At 38.4% G+C, this 19,915-nt stretch overlaps 1 protein-coding gene across 1 annotated transcript in view; it reads right to left on the bottom strand.

Annotated features, from left to right (window-relative positions):
* Positions 1–1,465: 1,465 nt before the first annotated feature.
* CEMIP2 (cell migration inducing hyaluronidase 2) overlaps positions 1,466–19,915 on the bottom strand; it is a 380,284-nt gene continuing 361,834 nt past the window's right edge. The window contains exons 22-24 of the mRNA XM_053702507.1: positions 5,814–5,962; positions 2,944–3,050; positions 1,466–2,034 (exon numbers count right to left, since the gene is read on the bottom strand). Coding sequence (XP_053558482.1) covers positions 1,841–2,034; positions 2,944–3,050; positions 5,814–5,962 — 450 coding nt within the window. The 3' untranslated portion in view covers positions 1,466–1,840. The remainder of the gene's footprint in view (positions 2,035–2,943; positions 3,051–5,813; positions 5,963–19,915) is intronic.

Here is a 19,915-nt window from a genome sequence, read left to right as displayed (position 1 = left end):
ATTAATATCAATATACAAACCGCCAATGCTGCAAATTGAGGTATTCCATTACATGTAGTTTACCCAGCCCCGAATTTTGTAATGAATTTTAGTATGGTATTTCCCTAATAAGGGCCATTTCGGTGGTTAATTCTTCTGATTCTTATAATTTGAAAACTGTTTATCACTACTAATGATTGCCCTTAAGCAATAAGCACTTGCCCGTAACAAAAATGGCTAAATCGGAAGTACATAGACAGGAAATGACGTAGTTTACGTCCACCGCAAGTTAACGTTCCGGAACCGGAAATACATAGGGCGCTTTACATGTGGCACACGAGTTGATTCTAAGTTTGATTCAATTTTGGCGGTAAATTACTGTTATCTAATTGGTCGGGATACTACATTTAAGGCCATAGTACACACACCTCCTTATGATTTGAGAAAGGCCCCATATGCGGGCTTAAACGCGTAGACGTTAAACATAAGGAGGCTTGTATTCTTTCCAGGTGAGTCTGTTTCTGATCAGACACTCTAGGTTTTGCTGTTTTTTGCATATGTTCTTTCTATTTTTCACAGGTAGAGCGAGTTTGGGCTCACACATTCCACGGAGGTCTTTTATCTAAAGTTTGCATCCCAGCACTTAGGAGACCCTTTAGGATTACACTCACACTTGGATTTCATCTAGGATACACCAGGATTTATTTTTTGGCCAACTTTGGTCTGGACAATTTTTTCAGCTTACACATGTGTATTATCTTTGCTTATTAGCCTGAAATAAAGGCTCATAGACTCTTTGTTCACTATACCCGGGTATTAATTTTTATTATACCATTTCATATTTATATATGTTCCATATTGTACAATATTGTTTTGGGACCCCTCTGTTTGTACTTAGTTTGGGTACACACAGTTTGTACCCCGCACTTCCACATTCATATCTAACAATTATTGTCTCATTTTTTTCCCCCTTTTTTTCTTTTTGTATTTTTATCTTTTATTTTCTAGTTAGCACTCACTCATCACCTCATTCTCCTTGTACTTTTTTCTGAACTTCGCTTTTGTATTGTAATTTAATCCGTGAGTGATAGATGGTCTTAATCAAAGACCACTATAAGCCATCTGACCTTAATTTAATTATCCCACCTTGTCAGTATTAATGTTTATTTGTACATTTTATTTATTTTATAGCCCAATTTGCCTATATGAGGTTGTATTGGCTAATAAACTTTTAATCTTTCTTTTTTACATTGTTTATCTATATTGTGGTTGCTCTTATTCCCATTTTAGCCTTTGAGCGTTCTTTTAGCACTGACCAGTGTCCTTAAGCCATAGGCGCTCCTATACTTATATACTCCTAATTGGAGCCCAATGTGTTTTAGCATTTTTCTGTATTGCAATGAAAGCCAATTTAAACAGACACACACAATTTTCTATAGGACACTTTCAAATTCAGTATTACCTCAATGACAAGCAGGACGACATATTTATATATGTAGAAAGATTTTTATTGATAAATATCTTTCAAGTAAATCACTGTGCAATAAAAAAACAACAACTTTTCCAGTCAAATCCATTAAAAAAAAAAAAAAAATCTCACACATTTTCTGTATACAAAAGTATAAAAACATACAGCACATACAACACCAACAAAAAGATAAAAATCCGCGTAACCTATCTTTACAAAACAGTAATAAATTCATTCAGGATTATATACAACTAGAAGGTGCATTAGCATTAGGGCTAAGATTTTTGGCCCATCTCTCTAATAAAGTAAAATGACACGCAGGAAACAGTATAATTGGCATAAATTAAATAAGTTAGTTCACATTTATTTCCATTCCCTTGAGACATAAAATAACTATTTTTTTAAAGCTTTCTTTAGGAGATCGTCATCCTTTCTTTGAATCCTGCGGACTCTGCTGCACTGATAATCTTCCATTTGTAAAGGGATATATCTCTCTATCAAGCCCAGGCCCTGCTTAGCAGGACTGGTAAAAAGCTTGGTCCACGAAGGAACAAAGGCTCCTCTGTATCCTGAGAATGCAATGCTACCTGCAAGAAGAAAACAAAAAACAAAAAATGGAGTACATACCCAAGTATACATAACAGAGGTGCATTCCTATATACTTTTACCTTTGTGTAGAAAGTATGTGAAAATAATAAAAACTGAAAAATATTGAGGCCATTGCCCTTTATATCAAGTAATTTACTGAAAATTATTTTAATGTTCTTTATGTTTTTGATAAAATTGAATGTACATTGGTGGTTTATTTAAACATTAATATACATGGTGCTTGCCATATTTTATTTACACATTTATATTTATCTTCACTGCCAAACCTATTTGACACCCTAAGTCTCATTTAAGCCATTTCTTTACTTGTCTGGTTTGACACACCGAAAACATAAGCCAAGGGGTCATCGTCACAATGATCCTCTGAAAGTCCCATTAATTAATACTCAAGACTGCTGACCACAATGATCTCGCAACAAAATACTGTGTGTTATACTTGACCCAACAGCCCCAGATGTGAGATTGTGGTCATTGAGCTTTCAGCATTATATATTTAGGATGAAAGCATGGGATAGTGACACAAATTTAAATAGGGATCTGTACCATATATTAATTGGTAAAGAGATGATGACTTGGAAAAGAATTGGTTCATATGCAGAAGACTAAGTAACCGCTCACTTTCTCTTGTATATAATTCAACAAATAGTCACTGTTCAAATAGAAGTCCAACATGATGAACAATCTCCATGTTTATTTACCCTTTAGTGACTTCTCACTAATCTATTCTAGCCAGGAGGATGCAATAATTCTCATCTGGGAAACAAAGCAAAGGACTGCTTCCATGTAACCTTTGTAGTGAAGATGTTTAAAGGAACACAATAAAATTAAAAAAACAAACAAAAAACACACATGTAATTTGAGGACATGCATTTCTAAAAATTTCTCACCTTTGTTTTGAAGATATGGAGCTTTAGCTGTTCCCAAAGTGTGCAACACTTCAGGTATTTTGCCAAAATCATCTATAAAACCTCGAGAGGCTATCAACACAACTGACCTGTAATGCAACCAGATGAAATAAACTAAATAAATACACAAACAAGCTAGCGATAGATAGAGATAGCAAATTACATGCAATTACACTAAGTGACTAAGCAAATCTTTAACACTACTGATTGAAGAAACATTTGTCTGTACGAATATTTGACCTCTCACACTCTGATAGTGCGCTCACAAAGCCTGAAGAAGTGCGATATGCAAGATCCTTCTCACAAGTGTATCTTGTGAAGTAAACACTTTGAACTAATAAACCTTGGTAAATGTGCAAATAGCACTTAGTGGGCCGGCTCCTATGCATCGCATTCCTGCTTTTTAAATGAATATAGCAAGAGAACGAAGAAAATTTGATAATAGGAGCAAATTATAAAGTTGCTTAAAATTGCACGCTCTGTCTGAATCATGAAAGAAAAAAAAGTTAGGTTTAGTGTCCCTTTATGTGACATCGAAACCAAAATTAAAATTTTAGTAGATAGGGAATAGAAGCTCAGGACTGTGCACATATTTGAGCACTATGCTGAAAATTCAACTACCATATAGTGCTAAGACGTGTGCAACCGTGAGCATTCTGTCATGAAAAAGGAGTTCAGGTCCAACCAAGAAGACCAACAGAAAAATTTGATAGAAGTATACTGGAAAGTTTGGTTTGACATTGTACCCCCATCTAAATCAAGAAGGTTTATTATTTTCTTGTCTTTAAGATATCTGATAACAAGCACATGTAGCTAAGTCTCTTTGTCATTTCTTGACTATACAAATAATGAAGTACAGACATGGAATTAATAGTGTAGGAACCAACCAGAAAAAAATACTTGGGATAAAAATTATAGTTATGCAAAGCCAGAAGAGCCAAATTCAAATCCCATAGCAGAATGAGATGCTTGAGAACATGTCAGTAAGTAAGAAAATATAAGGAAGAAAAAATTCTTGAGGTTAAACATACTGAAAAAGCAAACATTTGTACATTAAAATGGACACTCTACTGAATATATTTACAAAGTCTCCTAAGCCCAATAACAAGCCTTAGCACTTACCAGCTAACTGGGTCATGTTCACACCTTGTTTTTCAGAATCAGGATGTAATAATTATCAAGTCTTCAGAGTAAGCACTTATGTCATAATTATCGCAGAGGAACTCAAGGCAGAAAGACTAAGTAGTCAATGGTTCCCTCTTGCCATTAGGATAAACTTCAAAAATTAGGTCAAACTACGGCAATAAATATAGTTTTCTACTTGTCCCATCTTTTTCCTCTGATGTTGGGACAATTCTTACTCTTAGGCTTACTCTCCCTTCCATAAGAAAGTATTCTTACTGGAAATTAATAAGATTACCAGAGGTGAGTCCAATCCGGAAGAATGTTGCCTTCACAAATAAATTGCAGAATATGCCTAAAATTATTATCTGTTGCTGACATGTTAAGCCTACATTATCTATATCAGAGGAAGAGGCATTCAAAAACAGCCCCACAGAATATCCATAAAAGAATAAATGATGTGGTTAACTCAACTAAATCAATTGAATAAAAAAAAAAGGGACATAAAACAAGTTGGGATAGAGACAAAATATAATAATATGTACTTTAATTACTTTAACTGCAAATTTATACTGCAGTGCCTCGCCATTAAACCTTTCTTTTAAGTTTCTGAATTGTACAGCTCTAACTCCCCCCACACAGTTCCTTCTATGGCTGTATCTATATCTATTGTTGTTTTGGTAGAATGCAAAAGGATTATATGCTAGAGCATGCTTAGCCTCTGTAAACTCAGTTGTAATACAATGCCTGTGTCTAAACACTGATAAGCGGGGAGTGGAGTTGACTGCTCCAGGCATCTTAGCTATGTAATTCATTCTGCTTATTTTTGAAAATTATTTTAAAATACTCGACAGCAATTTTTAAACAATGTTGTATGCAAACTATTTTTAATTAAATTAGCCCTTTTAGGATATGCACATATCTCAACCTGAGATGAGGACCACACATATAGAATGTGTACTAGACAGGCCAGATAAAGCATGTCCATAACTATAGTGAGTAAACTGTAAAAAACATTCACCTCACTTATAAAGAGGAGTCCTTCACAAGCTTTTATTATTGGAAATTCTTGGGTAAATAAAATTAACCAGGCCAAAGACATTCTTTATAAAAGCTTGCAAAACATTGGAGAAATGTGATATATAACTTTTCTACATTAAGGAATCTGAAGGCATAAAGAGGGTATAACTAAAGCAGCACTGGACAGATAGTAAACTAATGAGGAACATATAGTTCAAGAAAATATAGCAAAGAAAACACACCACTGGAAACCTCAGACACACACCTTGTCAGTTCACTCAGGGATACTTGTGTGTTGAGAATTAACCTGAATGTAGAAGAATTCTGACAGTCTGTACCTACCCCAAAAATGCATGAATATGAAACTGAAATAATATGATACTTTATTATATTTTAATTGTATTTTACTGTACCTTTAAAAAAAATTAAAAAAAGATCAAACAAACCATAGTTCTGGCAAACTGTTTTAGTTTCAACGGCTTACAAGCTATTTCAATTAGCAAAACGACATACTATTGCTTCATAAAGTGTTTAGATAATACAATTGTGGGCTTTTTAGCCATAATTGTCAAGGGAAAAAACAAAATGTGCATACCACAACAGTAACGTTTAAAGCACAGCTCAGCTGGTTAAAGACTTTATAGAATGCAAAGAATATACATAATATATCAATGTGTTTATATAGCTAAATTCATACAAATATTAATTACCTTTGTGGGATTTTATTTGTTAAATGGTTTTCCAGCTTTTCAATGTCTTTTTGTGGAAAGTACAAGGTTTCTTTCACAGTGCCACTGCAAGCATCAACAACGACGGCGAATAAACCAACTTCTTGGAATGGAAACTTGGTGCCATTAACCTGAAAGACACATGAGGGCACCAAGATAGTATTGCCAAATGCAACAAGGATTTGCCAATATCATACAAATAATATTCTTTCAAAAGTTGCTTGGCGAAAGCAACTAGGTTATGAGATCATCTCTAATAATAATGCGAACACATAAATGATAGACGGTTTAGGAAATAACATTACCAAAGGGATTTTAAATTAGATTTTGACTGAGAACTTAAAATAGAAAAATTACTTGACTATATGACAGCCAAGAAAGTTTAAGTCAACAAACTGTAGGTCAGCAAATATTTAATTTGCATTTCACAAAAGAGTATGTTCATCTAGCTGCAACTCAGAATTAGTGTACATTTAATTCTGCATAATATTTCATGAAAGAAATCTTAGTTAAAAAACACAATCTGAAATAAATATCTGAAACAGATATAAAACTCTAATGCAATAGTTGCTTATGACAAATTTACTTTTAAATAGCTTGTGATGGAAAGTACATGTTAAACTGCATGAACAAGTCTTAATAAAAAGGTTTGATGAGAGAGATAATAAAAGGAAGGAAAATATCTGCTTCCACCAAATTCTTCTATTTTATTTTTAAAAGTAAAAAGCCTTTCTTTCATGTAATTAACAAGAGTCCATGAGCTAGTGACGTATGGGATATACATTCCTACCAGGAGGGGCAAAGTTTCCCAAACCTTAAAATGCCTATAAATACACCCCTCACCACACCCACAAATCAGTTTTTACAAACTTTGCCTCCAAGGGAGGTGGTGAAGTAAGTTTGTGCTAGATTCTACGTTGATATGCGCTCCGCAGCAAGTTGGAGCCCGGTTTTCCTCTCAGCGTGCAGTGAATGTCAGAGGGATGTGAAGAGAGTATTGCCTATTGAATGCAGTGATCTCCTTCTACGGGGTCTATTTCATAAGGTTCTCTGTTATCGGTCGTAGAGATTCATCTCTTACCTCCCTTTTCAGATCGACGATATACTCTTATATTTACCATTTCCTCTACTGATTCTCGTTTCAGTACTGGTTTGGCTTTCTACAAACATGTAGATGAGTGTCCTGGGGTAAGTAAGTCTTATTTTCTGTGACACTCTAAGCTATGGTTGGGCACTTTGTTTATAAAGTTCTAAATATATGTATTCAAACATTTATTTGCCTTGTCTCAGAATGTTCAACTTTCCTTATTTTCAGACAGTCAGTTTCATATTTGGGATTATGCATTGAATTATCATATTTTTCTTACCTCAAAAATTTGACTTTTTTCCCTGTGGGCTGTTAGGCTCGCGGGGGCTGAAAATGCTTCATTTTATTGCGTCATTCTTGGCGCGGACTTTTTTGGCGCAAAAATTCTTTTCCGTTTCCGGCGTCATACGTGTCGCCGGAAGTTGCGTCATTTTTTGACTTTATTTTGCGCCAAAAATGTTGGCGTTCCGGATGTGGCGTCATTTTTGGCGCCAAAAGCATTTAGGCGCCAAATAATGTGGGCGTCTTATTTGGCGCTAAAAAATATGGGCGTCGCTTTTGTCTGCACATTATTTCAGTCTCATTTTTCATTTGCTTCTGGTTGCTAGAAGCTTGATGTTTGGCATTTTTTCCCATTCCTGAAACTGTCTTATAAGGAATTTGATCTATTTTGCTTTATATGTTGTTTTTTCTCTTACATATTGCAAGATGTCTCACGTTGCATCTGAGCCAGAAGATACTACAGGAAAACCACTGCCTGCTGGATCTACCAAAGCTAAGTGTATCTGCTGTAAACTTTTGGTAGCTATTCCTCCAGCTGTTGTTTGTAATAATTGTCATGACAAACTTGTTAAAGCAGATAATATTTCCTTTAGTGATGTACCATTGCCTGTTGCAGTTCCCTCAACATCTAAGGTGCAGAATGTTCCTGATAACATAAGAGATTTTGTTTCTGAATCCATAAAGAAGGCTTTGTCTGTTATTTCTCCTTCTAGTAAACGTAAAAAGTCTTTTAAATCTTCTCTCTCTACAGATGAATTTTTAAATGAACACCATCATTCTGATTCTTTGGACTCTTCTGGTTCAGAGGATTCTATCTCAGAGATTGATGCTGATAAATCTTCATATTTATTTAAGATGGAATTTATTCGCTCTTTACTTAAAGAAGTACTAATTGCTTTAGAAATAGAGGATTCTAGTCCTCTTGATACTAATTCTATACGTTTGGATAAGGTTTTTAAAGCTCCTGCGGTTATTCCAGAAGTCTTTCCTGTTCCTAATGCTATTTCTGCTGTAATTTCCAAGGAATGGGATAAATTGGGTAATTCATTTACTCCTTCTAAACGTTTTAAGCAATTATATCCTGTTCCGCCTGACAGGTTAGAATTTTGGGACAAAATCCCTAAAGTTGATGGGGCTATTTCTACCCTTGCTAAACGTACTACCATTCCTACGTCAGATGGTACCTCGTTTAAGGATCCTTTAGATAGAAAAATTGAATCTTTTCTAAGAAAAGCTTATCTATGTTCAGGTAATCTTCTTAGACCTGCTATATCATTGGCTGATGTTGCTGCAGCTTCAACTTTTTGGTTGGAAACTCTAGCGCAACAAGTAACAAATCGTGATTCTCATGATATTATTATTCTTCTCCAGCATGCTAATAATTTCATCTGTGATGCCATTTTTGATATTATTAGAGTTGATGTTAGGTTTATGTCTCTGGCTATCTTAGCCAGAAGAGCTTTATGGCTTAAGACCTGGAATGCTGATATGGCTTCTAAATCAACTCTACTTTCCATTTCTTTCCAGGGAAACAAATTATTTGGTTCTCAGTTGGATTCTATTATTTCAACTGTTACTGGTGGGAAAGGAACTTTTTTACCACAGGATAAAAAGTCTAAAGGTAAAAACAGGGCTAACAATCGTTTTCGTTCCTTTCGTTTCAACAAAGAACAAAAGCCTGATCCTTCGTCCTCAGGAGCAGTTTCAGTTTGGAAACCATCTCCAGTCTGGAATAAATCCAAGCCTGCTAGAAAGGCAAAGCATGCTTCTAAGTTCACATGAAGGTACGGCCCTCATTCCAGTTCAGCTGGTAGGGGGCAGGTTACGTTTTTTCAAAGAAATTTGGATCAATTCTGTTCACAATCTTTGGATTCAGAACATTGTTTCAGAAGGGTACAGAATTGGTTTCAAGATGAGACCTCCTGCAAAGAGATTTTTTCTTTCCCATGCCCCAGTAAATCCAGTGAAAGCTCAAGCATTTCTGAATTGTGTTTCAGATCTAGAGTTGGCTGGAGTAATTATGCCAGTTCCAGTTCCGGAACAGGGGATGGGGTTTTATTCAAATCTCTTCATTGTACCAAAGAAGGAGAATTCCTTCAGACCAGTTCTGGATCTAAAATTATTGAATCGTTATGTAAGGATACCAACGTTCAAGATGGTAACTGTAAGGACTATATTGCCTTTTGTTCAGCAAGGGAATTATATGTCCACAATAGATTTACAGGATGCATATCTGCATATTCCGATTCATCCAGATCATTATCAGTTCCTGAGATTCTCTTTTCTAGACAAGCATTACCAATTTGTGGCTCTACCGTTTGGCCTTGCTACAGCTCCAAGAATTTTCACAAAGATTCTCGGTGCCCTTCTGTCTGTAATCAGAGAACAGGGTATTGTGGTATTTCCTTATTTGGACGATATCTTGGTACTTGCTCAGTCTTTACATTTAGCAGAGTCTCATACGAATCGACTTGTGTTGTTTCTTCAAGATCATGGTTGGAGGATCAATTTACCAATCAGTTCTTTGATTCCTCAAACAAGGGTAACCTTTCTGGGTTTTCAGATAGATTCAGTGTCCATGACTCTGTCTTTAACAGACAAGAGACGTCTAAAATTGATTACAGCTTGTCGAAACCTTCAGTCTCAATCATTCCCTTCGGTAGCCTTATGCATGGAAATTCTAGGTCTTATGACTGCTGCATCGGACGCGATCCCCTTTGCTCGTTTTCACATGCGACCTCTTCAGCTCTGTATGCTGAACCAATGGTGCAGGGATTACACGAAGATATATCAATTAATATCTTTAAAACCGATTGTTCGACACTCTCTAACGTGGTGGACAGATCACCTTCGTTTAATTCAGGGGGCTTCTTTTGTTCTTCCGACCTGGACTGTAATTTCAACAGATGCAAGTCTCACAGGTTGGGGAGCTGTGTGGGGATCTCTGACGGCACAAGGAGTTTGGGAATCTCAGGAGGTGAAATTACCGATCAATATCTTGGAACTCCGTGCAGTTTTCAGAGCTCTTCAGTTTTGGCCTCTTCTGAAGAGAGAATCGTTCATTTGTTTTCAGACAGACAATGTCACAACTGTGGCATACATCAATCATCAAGGAGGGACTCACAGTCCTCTGGCTATGAAAGAAGTATCTCGAATTTTGGTTTGGGCGGAATCCAGCTCCTGTCTAATCTCTGCGGTTCATATCCCAGGTGTAGACAATTGGGAAGCGGATTATCTCAGTCGCCAAACGTTGCATCCGGGCGAATGGTCTCTTCACCCAGAGGTATTTCTTCAGATTGTTCAAATGTGGGGGCTCCCAGAGATAGATCTGATGGCCTCTCATCTAAACAAGAAACTTCCCAGGTATCTGTCCAGATCCCGGGATCCTCAGGCGGAGGCAGTGGATGCATTATCACTTCCTTGGAAGTATCATCCTGCCTATATCTTTCCGCCTCTAGTTCTTCTTCCAAGAGTAATCTCCAAGATTCTGAGGGAATGCTCGTTTGTTCTGCTAATAGCTCCGGCATGGCCTCACAGGTTTTGGTATGCGGATCTTGTCCGGATGGCATCTTGCCAACCATGGACTCTTCCGTTAAGACCAGACCTTCTGTCACAAGGTCCTTTTTTCCATCCGGATCTGAAATCCTTAAATTTAAAGGTATGGAGATTGATTCTTGGTCAAAGAGGTTTCTCTGACTCCGTGATTAATACTATGTTACAGGCTCGTAAATCTGTATCTCGAGAGATATATTATAGAGTCTGGAAGACTTATATTTCTTGGTGTCTTTCTCATCATTTTTCTTGGCATTCTTTTAGAATACCGAGAATTTTACAGTTTCTTCAGGATGGTTTAGATAAGGGTTTGTCCGCAAGTTCTTTGAAAGGACAAATCTCCGCTCTTTCTGTTCTTTTTCACAGAAAGATTGCTATTCTTCCTGATATTCATTGTTTTGTACAAGCTTTGGTTCGTATAAAACCTGTCATTAAGTCAATTTCTCCTCCTTGGAGTTTGAATTTGGTTCTGGGAGCTCTTCAAGCTCCTCCGTTTGAACCTATGCATTCATTGGACATTAAATTACTTTCTTGGAAAGTTTTGTTCCTTTTGGCCATCTCTTCTGCTAGAAGAGTTTCTGAATTATCTGCTCTTTCTTGTGAGTCTCCTTTTCTGATTTTTCATCAGGATAAGGCGGTGTTGCGAACTTCTTTTGAATTTTTACCTAAAGTTGTGAATTCCAACAACATTAGTAGAGAAATTGTGGTTCCTTCATTATGTCCTAATCCTAAGAATTCTAAGGAGAAATCGTTGCATTCTTTGGATGTTGTTAGAGCTTTGAAATATTATGTTGAAGCTACGAAATCTTTCCGTAAGACTTCTAGTCTATTTGTTATCTTTTCCGGTTCTAGGAAAGGCCAGAAAGCTTCTGCCATTTCTTTGGCATCTTGGTTGAAATCTTTAATTCATCTTGCCTATGTTGAGTCGGGTAAAATTCCGCCTCAGAGAATTACAGCTCATTCTACTAGGTCAGTATCTACTTCCTGGGCGTTTAGGAATGAAGCTTCGGTTGACCAGATCTGCAAAGCAGCAACTTGGTCCTCTTTGCATACTTTTACTAAATTCTACCATTTTGATGTATTTTCTTCTTCTGAAGCAGTTTTTGGTAGAAAAGTTCTTCAGGCAGCGGTTTCAGTTTGAATCTTCTGCTTATGTTTTTTGTTAAACTTTATTTTGGGTGTGGATTATTTTCAGCAGGAATTGGCTGTCTTTATTTTATCCCTCCCTCTCTAGTGACTCTTGCGTGGAAAGATCCACATCTTGGGTAGTCATTATCCCATACGTCACTAGCTCATGGACTCTTGTTAATTACATGAAAGAAAACATAATTTATGTAAGAACTTACCTGATAAATTCATTTCTTTCATATTAACAAGAGTCCATGAGGCCCACCCTTTTTTGTGGTGGTTATGATTTTTTTGTATAAAGCACAATTATTCCAATTCCTTATTTTATATGCTTCGCACTTTTTTTCTTATCACCCCACTTCTTGGCTATTCGTTAAACTGATTTGTGGGTGTGGTGAGGGGTGTATTTATAGGCATTTTAAGGTTTGGGAAACTTTGCCCCTCCTGGTAGGAATGTATATCCCATACGTCACTAGCTCATGGACTCTTGTTAATATGAAAGAAATGAATTTATCAGGTAAGTTCTTACATAAATTATGTTTTTTTAAATATAATAGAATACAACTATTTTAGTTAACACTCTTCTACATTTTCAAACTTCCATGTGTGTGTTTTGTATATTCAAGTTAAGAGACATGGTTCAAAGATAAGGGCACTGTTCGTTTTAAAGGGACAGTCTACTTGATTCTTTTTTTTTAATCTAACGTTTAGAAAAATATACATTTTTACTACCCATTATATAACCAACATTGTTATATTAATATATGTTATAACCTCTAAGTTGGCATGTGCCCAAGCCCCTACATGCCACCCCTTTTCTCAGTGCTTATTAGGTTTTTAAATCTTGCAATACAGCCAGACAGTGCTAGTTTATGTGTGCCATATAGATAACATTGTGCTCACTCCCATGGAGAAACATAATTTATGTAAGAACTTACCTGATAAATTCATTTCTTTCATATTGGCAAGAGTCCATGAGCTAGTGACATATGGGATATACAATCCTACCAGGAGGGGCAAAGTTTCCCAAACCTCAAAATGCCTATAAATGCACCCCTCACCACATCCACAATTCAGTTTAACGAATAGCCAAGCAGTGGGGTGATAAAGAAAGGAGTAGAAAGCATCAACAAAGGAAATTTGGAAATAATTGTGCTTTATACAAAAAATCATAACCACCATAAAAAGGGTGGGCCTCATGGACTCTTGCCAATATGAAAGAAATGAATTTATCAGGTAAGTTCTTACATAAATTATGTTTTCTTTCATGTAATTAGCAAGAGTCCATGAGCTAGTGACATATGGGATATCAATACCCAAGATGTGGATCTCCACTCAAGAGTCACTAAAGAGGGAGGGAATAAAATAAAAACAGCCATAATCTGCTGAAAAAAATTAATCCACAACCCAAAAAACAGAATTTATGCTTACCTGATAAATTACTTTCTCCAACGGTGTGTCCGGTCCACGGCGTCATCCTTACTTGTGGGATATTCTCTTCCCCAACAGGAAATGGCAAAGAGCCCAGCAAAGCTGGTCACATGATCCCTCCTAGGCTCCGCCTACCCCAGTCATTCGACCGACGTAAAGGAGGAATATGCATAGGAGAACTCATATGATACCGTGGTGACTGTAGTTAGAGAAAATAATTCATCAGACCTGATTAAAAAAACCAGGGCGGGCCGTGGACCGGACACACCGTTGGAGAAAGTAATTTATCAGGTAAGCATAAATTCTGTTTTCTCCAACATAGGTGTGTCCGGTCCACGGCGTCATCCTTACTTGTGGGAACCAATACCAAAGCTTTAGGACACGGATGATGGGAGGGAGCAAATCAGGTCACCTAGATGGAAGGCACCACGGCTTGCAAAACCTTTCTCCCAAAAATAGCCTCAGAAGAAGCAAAAGTATCAAATTTGTAAAATTTGGTAAAAGTGTGCAGTGAAGACCAAGTCGCTGCCTTGCATATCTGATCAACAGAAGCCTCGTTCTTGAAGGCCCATGTGGAAGCCACAGCCCTAGTGGAGTGAGCTGTGATTCTTTCAGGAGGCTGCCGTCCGGCAGTCTCATAAGCCAATCGGATGATGCTTTTAAGCCAAAAAGAGAGAGAGGTAGAAGTTGCTTTTTGACCTCTCCTTTTACCAGAATAAACAACAAACAAAGAAGATGTTTGTCTGAAATCCTTTGTAGCCTCTAAATAGAATTTTAGAGCACGAACTACATCCAAATTGTGTAACAAACGTTCCTTCTTTGAAACTGGATTCGGACACAAAGAAGGCACAACTATCTCCTGGTTAATGTTTTTGTTAGAAACAACTTTCGGAAGAAAACCAGGTTTAGTACGCAAAACTACCTTATCTGCATGGAACACCAGATAAGGAGGAGAACACTGCAGAGCAGATAACTCTGAAACTCTTCTAGCAGAAGAAATTGCAACCAAAAATAAAACTTTCCAAGATAGTAACTTAATATCTACGGAATGTAAGGGTTCAAACGGAACCCCTTGAAGAACTGAGAGAACCAAATTGAGACTCCAAGGAGGAGTCAAAGGTTTGTAAACAGGCTTGATTCTAACCAGAGCCTGAACAAAAGCTTGAACATCTGGCACAGCCGCCAGCTTTTTGTGAAGTAAGACAGATAAAGCAGAAATCTGTCCCTTCAAAGAACTTGCAGATAATCCTTTCTCCAAACCTTCTTGTAGAAAGGATAGAATCTTAGGAATTTTTATCTTGTTCCATGGGAATCCTTTAGATTCACACCAACAGATATATTTTTTCCATATTTTATGGTAAATTTTCCTAGTTACAGGCTTTCTAGCCTGAATAAGAGTATCAATGACAGAATCTGAAAAACCACGCTTTGATAAAATCAAGCGTTCAATCTCCAAGCAGTCAGTTGGAGTGAAGCCAGATTCGGATGTTCGAATGGACCTTGAACAAGAAGGTCCTGTCTCAAAGGTAGCTTCCATGGTGGAGCCGATGACATATTCACCAGGTCTGCATACCAAGTCCTGCGTGGCCACGCAAGAGCTATCAAGATCACCGAAGCCCTCTCCTGATTGATCCTGGCTACCAGCCTGGGAATGAGAGGAAACGGTGGGAATACATAGGCTAGGTTGAAGGTCCAAGGTGCTACTAGTGCATCTACTAGAGTCGCCTTGGGATCCCTGGATCTGGACCCGTAGCAAGGAACCTTGAAGTTCTGACGAGACGCCATCAGATCCATGTCTGGAATGCCCCATAATTGAGTTATTTGGGCAAAGATTTCCGGATGGAGTTCCCACTCCCCCGGATGAAAAGTCTGACGACTCAGAAAATCCGCTTCCCAATTTTCCACTCCTGGGATGTGGATTGCAGACAACTGGCAGGAGTGATTCTCCGCCCATTGAATTATTTTGTTCACTTCTTCCATCGCCAGGGAACTCCTTGTTCCCCCCTGATGGTTGATATATGCAACAGTCGTCATGTTGTCTGATTGAAACCTTATGAATTTGGCCTTTGCTAGTTGAGGCCAAGCTTTGAGAGCATTGAATATCGCTCTCAGTTCCAGAATGTTTATCGGGAGAAGAGATTCTTCCTGAGACCATAGACCCTGAGCTTTCAGGGGTTCCCAGACCGCGCCCCAGCCCACCAGACTGGCGTCGGTCGTGACAATGACCCACTCTGGTCTGCGGAAGCTCATTCCCTGTGACAGGTTGTTCAGGGTCAGCCACCAACGGAGTGAATCTCTGGTTCCCTGATCTACTTGGATCGTCGGAGACAAGTCTGTATAATCCCCATTCCACTGTCTGAGCATGCACAGTTGTAATGGTCTTAGATGAATTCGTGCAAAAGGAACTATGTCCATTGCCGCAACCATCAAACCTATTACTTCCATGCACTGCGCTATGGAAGGAAGAAGAACAGAATGAAGTACTTGACAAGAGCTTAGAAGTTTTGATTTTCTGGCCTCTGTCAGAAAAATCTTCATTTCTAAGGAGTCTATTATTGTTCCCAAGAAGGGAACTCTTGTTGACGGGGACAGAGAACTTTTTTCTATGTTCACCTTCCACCCGTAAGATCTGAGAAAGGCTAGGACAATGTCCGTATGAGCCTTTGCTTTTGACAGAGACGACGCTTGAATCAGTATGTCGTCCAAGTAAGGTACTACTGCAATGCCCCTTGGTCTTAGCACCGCTAGAAGGGACCCTAGTACCTTTGTGAAAATCCTTGGAGCAGTGGCTAATCCGAATGGAAGTGCCACAAACTGGTAATGCTTGTCCAGAAACGCAAACCTTAGGAACCGATGATGTTCCTTGTGGATAGGAATATGTAGATACGCATCCTTTAAATCCACCGTGGTCATGAATTGACCTTCCTGGATGGTAGGAAGAATTGTTCGAATGGTTTCCATTTTGAACGATGGAACCCTGAGAAATTTGTTTAGAATCTTGAGATCTAAAATTGGTCTGAATGTTCCCTCTTTTTTGGGAACTATGAACAGATTGGAGTAAAACCCCATCCCTTGTTCTCCTAATGGAACAGGATGAATCACTCCCATTCTTAACAGGTCTTCTACACAATGTAATAATGCCTGTCTTTTTATTTGGTCTGAAGACAATTGAGACCTGTGGAACCTTCCCCTTGGGGGTAGTTCCTTGAATTCCAGGAGATAACCTTGAGAAACTATTTCTAGCGCCCAAGGATCCTGGACATCTCTTGCCCAAGCCTGAGCAAAGAGAGAGAGTCTGCCCCCCACCAGATCCGGTCCCGGATGGGGGGCCAATACTTCATGCTGTTTTAGTAGCAGTGGCAGGTTTCTTGGCCTGCTTACCCTTGTTCCAGCCTTGCATTGGTCTCCAGGCTGGCTTGGTTTGAGAACTATTACCCTCTTGCTTAGAGGGTGTAGAATTTGAGGCTGGTCCGTTTATGCGAAAGGGACGAAAATTTGGCTTATTTTTAGCCTTAAAAGACCTATCCTGAGGAAGGGCGTGGCCCTTTCCCCCAGTGATGTCTGAAATAATCTCTTTCAAGTCAGGGCCAAATAGCGTTTTACCTTTGAAAGGGATGTTAAGCAATTTGTTCTTGGAGGACACATCCGCTGACCAAGACTTTAGCCAAAGCGCTCTGCGCGCCACAATTGCAAAACCTGAATTTTTCGCCGCTAATCTAGCTAATTGCAAAGTGGCGTCTAAGATAAAAGAGTTAGCCAATTTAAGTGCTTGAACTCTGTCCATAACCTCCTCGTATGAAGAGTCTTTATTGAGCGACTTTTCTAGTTCTTCGAACCAGAAACACGCTGCTGTAGTGACAGGAACAATGCATGAAATTGGTTGTAGAAGGTAACCTTGCTGAACAAACATCTTTTTAAGCAAACCATCTAATTTTTTATCCATAGGATCTTTGAAAGCACAACTATCTTCTATAGGGATAGTAGTGCGTTTGTTTAGAGTAGAAACCGCCCCCTCGACCTTGGGGACTGTCTGCCATAAGTCCTTTCTGGGGTCGACCATAGGAAATAACTTTTTAAATATAGGGGGAGGAACAAAAGGTATGCCGGGCCTTTCCCATTCCTTATTTACAATGTCCGCCACCCGCTTGGGTATAGGAAAAGCATTGGGGGGCACCGGGACCTCTAGGAACTTGTCCATCTTACATAATTTCTCTGGAATGACCAAATTGTCACAATCATCCAGAGTAGATAACACCTCCTTAAGCAGAGCGCGGAGATGTTCCAATTTAAATTTAAAAATAATAACATCAGGTTCAGCTTGTTGAGAAATTTTTCCTGAATCTGAAATTTCTCCCTCAGACAAAACCTCCCTGCTGGCCCCTTCAGATTGGCGTGAGGGTACGTTAGAACCATTATCATCAGCGTCCTCATGCTCTTCAGTATCTAAAACAGAGCAATCGCGCTTTCTCTGATAAGTAGGCATTTTGGACAAAATGTTTTTAATAGAATTATCCATTACAGCCGTTAATTGTTGCATAGTAAGAAGGATTGGCGCACTAGATGTACTAGGGGCCTCTTGTGTGGGCAAGACTGGTGTAGACATAGAAGGGGATGATGCAGTACCATGCTTACTCCCCTCGCTTGAGGAATCATTTTGGGCAACATCATTATCAGTGGCATCATTGTCCCTACTTTGTCCGGACACTAAGTCACATTCATCACATATATTTAAATGGGGAGGAACCTTGGCTTCCAAACATACAGAACATCGTCTATCTGATGGTTCAGACATGTTAACAGGCATAAACTTGATAACAAAGCACAAAAAACGTTTTAAAATAAAACCGTTACTGTCACTTTAAATTTTAAACTGAACACACTTTATTACTGAATATGCGAAAAAGTATGAAGGAATTGTTCAAAATTCACCAAAATTTCACCACAGTGTCTTAAAGCCTTAAAAGTATTGCACACCAAATTTGAAAGCTTTAACTCTTAAAATAACGGAACCGGAGCCGTTTTTACATTTAACCCCTATACAGTCCCTGGTATCAGCTTTGCTGAGACCCAACCAAGCCCAGAGGGGAATACGATACCAAATGACGCCTTCTGTAAGCTTTTTCAGTGGTTCTTAGCTCCTCACACATGCATCTGCATGCTTTGCTTTCCAAAAACAACTGCGCATTAGTGGCGCGAAAATGAGGCTCTGCCTATGACTAGAAAAGGCCCCCAGTGAAAAAGGTGTCCAATACAGTGCCTGCCGTTTTTTTTAATACATCCCCAAGATTAAAAGAACTATTTATAGATAACATCCATTAAATATACTCATAATGTAATCGTTTTAGCCCAGAAAAATGTCTACCAGTCTTTAAAGCCCTTGTGAAACCCTTTATTCTTATACTAAAGAAAATGGCTTACCGGTTCCCATAGGGAAAATGACAGCTTCCAGCATTACCAAGTCTTGTTAGAAATGTGTCATACCTCAAGCAGCAAAAGTCTGCTCACTGTTTCCCCCAACTGAAGTTAATTCATCTCAACAGTCCTGTGTGGAAACAGCCATCGATTTTAGTAACGGTTGCTAAAATCATTTTCCTCTTACAAACAGAAATCTTCATCTCTTTTCTGTTTCAGAGTAAATAGTACATACCAGCACTATTTTAAAATAACAAACTCTTGATTGAAGAATAAAACTACATTAAAACACCAAAAAAACTCTTAGCCATCTCCGTGGAGATGTTGCCTGTGCAACGGCAAAGAGAATGACTGGGGTAGGCGGAGCCTAGGAGGGATCATGTGACCAGCTTTGCTGGGCTCTTTGCCATTTCCTGTTGGGGAAGAGAATATCCCACAAGTAAGGATGACGCCGTGGACCGGACACACCTATGTTGGAGAAATATAAGTTTATTTCATTTGAAAGAAAAAAACTTAAATCAAAAGCAGAAGAATCAAACTGAAACAGCTGCCTGAAGAACTTTTCTACCAAAAAACTGCTTCCGAAGAAGCAAATACATCAAAACGGTAGAATTTAGTAAATGAATGCAAAGAGAACCAAGTTGCCGCTTTGCAAATATGATCAACTGAAGATTCATTCTTAAAAGCCCATGAAGTGGAGACTGATCTAATAGAATGAGCTGTAATTTTCTGAGGCGGGGCCTGACCCGACACAAAATAAACTCAAAAGTTTCAACCAAGAAGCCAAGGAAATAGCAGAAGCCTTCTGACCTTTCCTAGGACCAGAAAATAAAACAAATAGACTGGAAGTCTTCCTGAAATCTTTAGTAGCTTCCACATAATATTTCAAAGCTCTTACCACATCCAAAGAATGTAAGGAACTTTCCAAAGAATTCTTAGGATTAGGACACAAGGAAGGGACAACAATTTCTCTACTAATGTTGTTAGAATTCACAACCTTAGGTAAAAATTAAAAAGAAGTCCGCAAAACTGCCTTATCCTGATGAAAAAAATCAGAAAAGGAGACTCACAAGAAAGAGCAGATAACTCAGAAACTCTTCTAGCAGAAGAGATGGCCAAAAGGAACAAGACTTTCCAAGAAAGTAGTTTAATGTCCAAAAAATGCATAGGTTCAAAAGGAAGAGCCTGTAAA

The sequence above is a fragment of the Bombina bombina genome, chromosome 2, assembly GCF_027579735.1.
Source record: "Bombina bombina isolate aBomBom1 chromosome 2, aBomBom1.pri, whole genome shotgun sequence".
NCBI lineage: Eukaryota > Metazoa > Chordata > Amphibia > Anura > Bombinatoridae > Bombina > Bombina bombina.
The sequence above is the reverse complement of the archived record's forward strand: the minus strand, read 5'-3'. Positions and strand labels throughout refer to the sequence as shown.